This window comes from Oncorhynchus gorbuscha, unplaced genomic scaffold (genome assembly GCF_021184085.1).
Source record: "Oncorhynchus gorbuscha isolate QuinsamMale2020 ecotype Even-year unplaced genomic scaffold, OgorEven_v1.0 Un_scaffold_2501, whole genome shotgun sequence".
NCBI classification, from domain to species: Eukaryota; Metazoa; Chordata; class Actinopteri; order Salmoniformes; family Salmonidae; genus Oncorhynchus; species Oncorhynchus gorbuscha.
Window position 1 is genome coordinate 1 of NW_025746996.1, and position 8727 is coordinate 8727.

The window sequence follows — 8727 nt, forward strand, 5'->3', positions numbered from 1 at the left end:
ACATGCAGTCTACTGAATGGAATGTCTGGTCAACATGCAGTCTACTGAATGGAATGTCTGGTCAACATGTAATGTACTGAATGGAACGTCTGGTCAACATGTAGTCTACAGAAGTGAACATCTGGTCAACATGTAGTCTACTGAATGGAACGTCTGGTCAGCATGTAGTCTACAGAAGTGAACATCTGGTCAACATGTAGTCTGCTGAATGGAATGTTACATTTTTAAATTGTTCTCTTTGATTAGTAATTATGAAGTTACCACACTGTTGATCACAATTTGACAAAGTAACATGGTCTGTCTGTTGTTTGTGTGTTTATAGAACTGGAGAAACTGAGTCGTCATTTCCAGCTGCTGTCAGTCCTGCCAGCAGCCAAACGCTCCTCTCTGCTCCAGCTCCTCAAGACAACCATGGAGGACAGAGAAGCAGTCAGTGTGCTGGAGAGTGTGGTGAGTGAGACGTACAGAAACAGGGCACACACACACACACACACACACACACACACACACACACACACACACACACACACACACACACACACACACACACACACACACACACACACACACACACACACACACACACACACACACACACACACACACAATGTAGACAAACACACACAATGTAGACACACAAACACACACACACAATGTAGACACGCAAACACACACGCACACACAATGTAGACACACACACACACACAATGTAGACACGCAAACACACACGCACACACAATGTAGACACACACACACACACAATGTAGACACACAAGCACACACACAATGTAGACACACAAGCACACACACAATGTAGACACACACACACACACAATGTAGACACACACACAATGTAGACACACACACACACACACAATGTAGACACACACACACACAATGTAGACACACACACACACAATGTAGACACACACACACAATGTAGACACACACACACACACACAATGCAGACACACACACACACACACACACACACAATGCAGACACACACACACACACACAATGTAGACACACACACACACAATGTAGACACACACACACACACACAATGTAGACACACACACACACAACTAATGGCAGGAATGAATATCTCACCCTGAATATCTGTAACATTCTCACTGTCTTTCGTATTCTCTCTCTCTTTTGTCACAGCTGGATCAGTTGTGTGAAGGTGAGACTCCTGACCTGGGTGACCTGGAAGAGTCTGAGAGGGAGACAGTCCAGGCCATACTGGATCTTGTAGACCAATGTGTTGGGAAGGATGAGGAAGAGATCAGATCTTCACTTCTCAGTGCCGTCCACCTCATTGTCAGTGCCATGGACGGTGAGATAGAGAGCAGTTTTCACAGGATTCTCCAGTTATTATTTGATCAGTTCCTGGGAAACTAGGTTCACTACTGTGTGTGTATATTTATGTGTATATTTATGTGTGTATATTTATTTATTCAGGAATGACAGATGAGGGTCTCTCTGTGTTGGGATCCTGTTGCAGTCATCCAGTCTTACAGGCCCTGCAGATCCTGGTGAGTTCACACCTGCTTGATTGAGCCTCCAGTCCTATATGGCCTTTTAGAAAAGAGTGCATTTAACATTTTAACATTTAAGTCATTTAGCAGACGCTCTTATCCAGAGCGACTTACAAATTGGTGCATTCACCTTATGACATCCAGTGGAACAGTCACTTTACAATAGTTCTCCTGTTCTCCTTGTCCTCCAGGTGCAGCATGTGGCAGCAGGGAGTGGGGAGACCTTCTCTCTGAGAGATGCAGGTCTGGCTGTTCTGACTGAGGAGGAGCTGTATCAGAGGACAGAGCGTCTCTTTGCCCTCTCTAATGTGGAACTTACCAGATTGAATGAGGACGCAGAATTCACAGTGACTTCAGTTATCTGCCCTGGACACCTTCTTCTTGTCATGAGTATCGCTGTGAATGGCCTGGCCTCTTTAGGATAGATTGAGCCAAATAGAAACATTCCTTGTGCTACAAAGTGGATATATGAACTGCACCGCCAGGGATGAATTTCAGAAATGTCACATTTGATAACATATTGTTGATGATTGCAAAGCGACAGGAGTAAAACATATCAAAAACAAGATAATGCACGTGTGAAGAAAAATGTACAAAATAATATTCCCACTACTGTACATTAATTAATGACACATTCCTACGTCATATTTCCGTGTTAATGGCTTTTCATCAAAACGCAGTTGTATTTACTTCTGCCAGATGCCTTTAATGACGTTTTTGCCCATTGAAGACCGTTCAAAAAGTGTACAAAATTCAAAAACTACAAGGCTATTTTCAGAGTCACTTGCATAGCTTATTGTTGTTATAATGCTTTTTTTAATGTATTGTTAGGAAGCCCATGACCTGACTCGTTATGTCTAGGGGCCCTAGGCCTAATTACATGGTCTGTAACCAGACTCGTTATGTCTAGGGGTCCTAGGCCTAGTTACATGGTCTGTAACCAGACTTGTTACGTCTAGGGGTCCTAGGTCTAGTTACATGGTCTATAACCTGACTCGTTATGTCTAGGGGTCCTAGGCCTAATTACATGGTCTGTAACCATACTCGTTATGTCTAGGGGTCCTAGGCCTAATTACATGGTCTATAACCTGACTCGTTATGTCTAGGGGCCCTAGGCCTAGTTACATGGTCTGTAACCAGACTTGTTACGTCTAGGGGTCCTAGGTCTAGTTACATGGTCTATAACCTGACTCGTTATGTCTAGGGGTCCTAGGCCTAATTACATGGTCTGTAACCTGACTCGTTATGTCTAGGGGTCCTAGGCCTAATTACATGGTCTGTAACCAGACTCGTTATGTCTAGGGGTCCTAGGCCTAGTTACATGGTCTGTAACCTGACTCGTTATGTTACATTTACATTTAACATTTAAGTCATTTAGCAGACGCTCTTATCCAGAGCGACTTACAAATTGGTGCATTCACCTTATGACATCCAGTGGGACAGTCACTTAACAATAGTGCATCTAAAACTTAGGGGGGGTGGGGTGAGAGGGATTACTTAACCTATCCTAGGTATTCCTTAAAGAGGTGGGGTTTCAGGTGTCTCCGGAAGGTGGTGATTGACTCCGCTGTCCTGGCGTCGTGAGGGAGTTTGTTCCACCATTGGGGGGCCAGGGCAGCGAACAGTTTTGACTGGGCTGAGCGGGAGCTGTACTTCCTCAGTGGTAGGGAGGCGAGCAGGCCAGAGGTGGATGAACGCAGTGCCCTTGTTTGGGTGTAGGGCCTGATCAGAGCCTGGAGGTACTGAGGTGCCGTTCCCCTCACAGCTCCGTAGGCAAGCACCATGGTCTTGTAGCGGATGCGAGCTTCAACTGGAAGCCAGTGGAGAGAACGGAGGAGCGGGGTGACGTGAGAGAACTTGGGAAGGTTGAACACCAGACGGGCTGCGGCGTTCTGGATGAGTTGAAGGGGTTTAATGGCACAGGCAGGGAGCCCAGCCAACAGCGAGTTGCAGTAATCCAGACGGGAGATGACAAGTGCCTGGATTAGGACCTGCGCCGCTTCCTGTGTGAGGCAGGGTCGTACTCTGCGGATGTTGTAGAGCATGAACCTACAGGAACGGGCCACCGCCTTGATGTTAGTTGAGAACGACAGGGTGTTGTCCAGGATCACGCCAAGGTTCTTGGCGCTCTGGGAGGAGGACACAATGGAGTTGTCAACCGTGATGGCGAGATCATGGAACGGGCAGTCCTTCCCCGGGAGGAAGAGCAGCTCCGTCTTGCCGAGGTTCAGCTTGAGGTGGTGATCCGTCATCCACACTGATATGTCTGCCAGACATGCAGAGATGCGATTCGCCACCTGGTCATCAGAAGGGGGAAAGGAGAAGATTAATTGTGTGTCGTCTGCATAGCAATGATAAGAGAGACCATGTGAGGTTATGACAGAGCCAAGTGACTTGGTGTATGGCGAGAATAGGAGAGGGCCAAGAACAGAGCCTGGGGGACACCAGTGGTGAGAGCGCGTGGTGAGGAGACAGATTCTCGCCACGCCACCTGGTAGGAGCGACCTGTCAGGTAGGACGCAATCCAAGCGTGGGCCGCGCCGGAGATGCCCAACTCGGAGAGGGTGGAGAGGAGGATCTGATGGTTCACAGTATCGAAGGCAGCCGATAGATCTAGAAGGATGAGAGCAGAGGAGAGAGAGTTAGCTTTAGCAGTGCGGAGCGCCTCCGTGATACAGAGGAGAGCAGTCTCAGTTGAATGACTAGTCTTGAAACCTGACTGATTAGGATCAAGAAGGTCATTCAGAGAGAGATAGCGGGAGAGCTGGCCAAGGACGGCACGTTCAAGAGTTTTGGAGAGAAAAGAAAGAAGGGATACTGGTCTGTAATTGTTGACATCGGAGGGATCGAGTGTAGGTTTTTTCAGAAGGGGTGCAACTCTCGCTCTCTTGAAGACGGAAGGGACGTAGCCAACGGTCAGGGATGAGTTGATGAGCGAGGTGAGGTAAGGGAGAAGGTCTCCGGAAATGGTCTGGAGAAGAGAGGAGGGGATAGGGTCAGCGGGCAGGTTGTTGGGCGGCCGGCCGTCACAAGACGCGAGATTTCATCTGGAGAGAGAGGGAGAAAGAGGTCAGAGCACAGGGTAGGGCAGTGTGAGCAGAACCAGCGGTGTCGTTTGACTTAGCAAACGAGGATCGGATGTCGTCGACCTTCTTTTCAAAGTGGTTGACGAAGTCATCTGCAGAGAGGGAGGAGGGGGGAGGGGCGGAGGATTCAGGAGGGAGGAGAAGGTGGCAAAGAGCTTCCTAGGGTTAGAGGCAGAAGCTTGGAATTTAGCGTGGTAGAAAGTGGCTTTAGCAGCAGAGACAGAGGAGGAAAATGTAGAGAGGAGGGAGTGAAAGGATGCCAGGTCCGCAGGGAGGCGAGTTTTCCTCCATTTCCGCTCGGCTGCCCGGAGCCCTGTTCTGTGAGCTCGCAATGAGTCATCGAGCCACGGAGCGGGAGGGGAGGACCGAGCCGGCCTGGAGGATAGGGGACATAGAGAGTCAAGGGATGCAGAGAGGGAGGAGAGGAGGGTTGAGGAGGCAGAATCAGGAGATAGGTGGGAGAAGGTTTGAGCGGAGGGAAGAGATGATAGGATGGAAGAGGAGAGAGTAGCGGGGGAGAGAGAGCGAAGGTTGGGACGGCGCGATACCATCCGAGTAGGGGCAGTGTGGGAGGTGTTGGATGAGAGCGAGAGGGAAAAGGATACAAGGCAGTGGTCGGAGACTTGGAGGGGAGTTGCAATGAGGTTAGTGGAAGAACAGCATCTAGTAAAGATGAGGTCGAGCGTATTGCCTGCCTTGTGAGTAGGGGGGAAGGTGAGAGGGTGAGGTCAAAAGAGGAGAGGAGTGGAAAGAAGGAGGCAGAGAGGAAAGAGTCAAAGGTAGACGTGGGGAGGTTAAAGTCGCCCAGAACTGTGAGAGGTGAGCCGTCCTCAGGAAAGGAGCTTATCAAGGCATCAAGCTCATTGATGAACTCTCCGAGGGAACCTGGAGGGCGATAAATGATAAGGATGTTAAGCTTGAAAGGGCTAGTAACTGTGACAGCATGGAATTCAAAGGAGGCGATAGACAGATGGGTAAGGGGAGAAAGAGAGAATGACCACTTGGGAGAGATGAGGATCCCGGTGCCACCACCCCGCTGACCAGACGCTCTCGGGGTGTGCGAGAACACGTGGGCGGACGAAGAGAGAGCAGTAGGAGTAGCAGTGTTGTCTGTGGTGATCCATGTTTCCGTCAGGGCCAAGAAGTCGAGGGACTGGAGGGAGGCATGGGCTGAGATGAACTCTGCCTTGTTGACCGCAGATTGGCAGTTCCAGAGGCTACCGGAGACCTGGAACTCCACGTGGGTCGTGCGCGCTGGGACCACCAGAGTAGGGTGGCCGCGGCCACGCGGTGAGGAGCGTTTGTATGGTCTGTGCAGAGAGGAGAGAACAGGGATAAACCGACACATAGTTGACAGGCTACAGAAGAGGCTACGCTAATGCAAAGGAGATTGGAATGACAAGTGGACTACACGTCTCGAATGTTCAGAAAGTTAAGCTACGTAGCAAGAATCTTATTGACTAAAATGATTAAAATGATACAGTACTGCTGAAGTAGGCCAGCTGGCAGTGGGTGCGTTGTTGACACTACACTAATCAAGTCGTTCCGTTGAGTGTAATAGTTTCTGCAGTGTTGCTATTCGGGGCTAGCAGGCTAGCTAGCAGTGTTGTTTACGTTACGTTGCGTTAAAAGAACGACAATAGATGGCTAGCGAACCTAGAAAATCGCTCTAGACTACACAATTATCTTTGATACAAAAGACGGCTATGTAGCTAGCTAAGTAGCTAGCTACGATCAAACAAATCAAACCGTTGTACTGTAATGAAAATGAAGTGAAAATGTGATACAACCTGTGAATGCGACCGGGTAGTTGAGTTCTATACAGAAGACGTTGGCTAGCGTTGGCTAGCTGTTGGCTAGCTAGCAGAGTCACCTACGTTAAGGACGACAAATAGCTGGCTAGCTAACCTCGGTAAATTAAGATAATCACTCTAAGACTACACACTCTAAACCTAAACAACACAATTATCTTGGATACGATGATACGATGACAGCAAAGACAGCTATGTAGCTAGCTAACACTAAACTAATCAAGTCGTTCAGTTGAGTGTAACAGTTTCTCCAGTGCAGCTAATCAGTGGACGTTAGCTAGCTGGCTAGTGAAGACTACGTTAGGACGGCGAAATACGATAATTACGCAATTATCTTTGATACAAAGACGGCTATGTAGCTAGCTGAGAAGAAATTGCTAAGATAAGACAAATCAAACCGTTGTGATATAATGAAATATAATGAAAAAGTTATACTACCCGTTGGAGCGACGTGCAGATGCGACCACTCGCTCCAACCGGAACCAAAGACATGTCTAGGGGCCCCTAGGCCTAATTACATGGTCTGTAACCAGACTCGTTATGTCTAGGGGCCCTAGGCCTAGTTACATGGTCTGTAACCAGACTCGTTATGTAATAATAATAATAATAATAATAATATATGCCATTTAGCAGACGCTTTTATCCAAAGCGACTTACAGTCATGTGTGCATACATTCTACGTATGGGTGGTCCCGGGAATCGAACCCACTACCCTGGCGTTACAAGCGCCATGCTCTACCAAATGAGCTACAGAAGGACCACAAGGGGTCCTAGGCCTAGGTCTAGTTACATGGTCTGTAACCTGACTCGTTACGTCTAGGGGTCCTAGGCCTAATTACATGGTCTGTAACCTGACTCGTTACGTCTAGGGGTCCTAGGTCTAGTTACACGGTCTATAACCTGAATGAATGTGTGCATTTACTTGAGAAATTAGCTTTTGAGGACGATGTTGGATGCGCATGGTCAGGAGACAGCCTACCGTTAGTTCAGGGCCATCTCCATCTTGTCCTCTTGGTCTGCCAGTCCAAGCGCATAATCATTTTTCATATGGTGATGAAACATAAATATGGCCACCAAACAAACCCAGCAGCCTCACCCAAATACCTGCCCACTGACTTTACCCTCCGGGATATTCTGCCTGGATACATGGTCTGTAACCCTGAACCCCAGGTCAACACAGAGCTGCCCCTCAGTTAAAATGATAGGCTGCTGCAGGCTGGACACCAGGGGGGTATCCAACGAAGCAAGCTAGTTCAAATCAAATCAAATCAAATCAAATTTATTTATATAGCCCCGTACATCAGCTGATATCTCAAAGTGCTGTAACAGAAACCCAGCCTAAAACCCCAAACAGCAAACAATGCAGTCTGTAAAAGCACGGTGGCTAGGAAAAACTCCCTAGAAAGGCCAAAACCTAGGAAGAAACCTAGAGAGGAACCGGGCTATGTGGGGTGGCCAGTCCTCTTCTGGCTGTGCCGGGTAGAGATTATAACAGAACATGACCAAGATGTTCAAATGTTCATAAATGACCAGCATGGTCAAATAATAATAAGGCAGAACAGTTGAAACTGGAGCAGCAGCACAGTCAGATGGACTGGGGACAGCAAGGAGCCATCATGTCAGGTAGTCCTGGGGCACGGTCCTAGGGCTCAGGTCCTCCGAGAGAGAGAAAGAAAGAGAGAATTTAGAGAGCATAGGGGTGGCCAGTCCTCTTCTGGCTGTGCCAGGTGGAGATTATAACAGAACGTGGCCAAGATGTTCAAATGTTCATAAATGACCAGCATGGTTGAATAATAGTAAGGCAGAACAGTTGAAACTGGAGCAGGAGCATGGCCAGGTGGACTGGGGACAGCAAGGAGTCCTCATGTCAGGTAGTCCTGGGACATGGTCCTAGGGCCCAGGCCAGTTGAAACTGGAGCAGCAGCATGGCCAGGTGGACTGGGGACAGCAAGGAGTCATCATGTCAGGTAGTCCTGGGGCATGGTTCTAGGGCTCAGGTCCTCCGAGAGAGAGAAAGAAAGAGAGAAGGAGAGAATTAGAGAACGCACACTTAGATTTACACAGGACACCGAATAGGACAGGAGAAGTACTCCAGATAAACAAACTGACCCTAGCCCCCCGACACATAAACTACTGCAGCATAAATACTGGAGGCTGAGACAGGAGGGGTCAGGAGACACTGTGGCCCCATCCGAGGACACCCCCGGACAGGGCCAAACAGGAAGGATATAACCCCACCCACTTTGCCAAAGCACAGCCCCCACACCACTAGAGGTTCTACTCAGG

The 8727-nt window shown here is 48.6% G+C and overlaps 1 protein-coding gene across 1 annotated transcript; it reads left to right on the forward strand.

Moving 5' to 3' along the window:
• Positions 1 to 322: 322 nt before the first annotated feature.
• LOC124025877 lies at positions 323 to 2838 on the forward strand (the record flags this gene model as incomplete). Its single annotated transcript, XM_046339192.1, has 4 exons — positions 323 to 450; positions 1171 to 1342; positions 1468 to 1541; positions 1736 to 2838. Coding segments are annotated over 4 exons (608 nt in total), but the record flags the coding sequence as incomplete, so codon positions are not given.
• Between the last annotated feature and the right edge of the window lie 5889 nt (positions 2839 to 8727).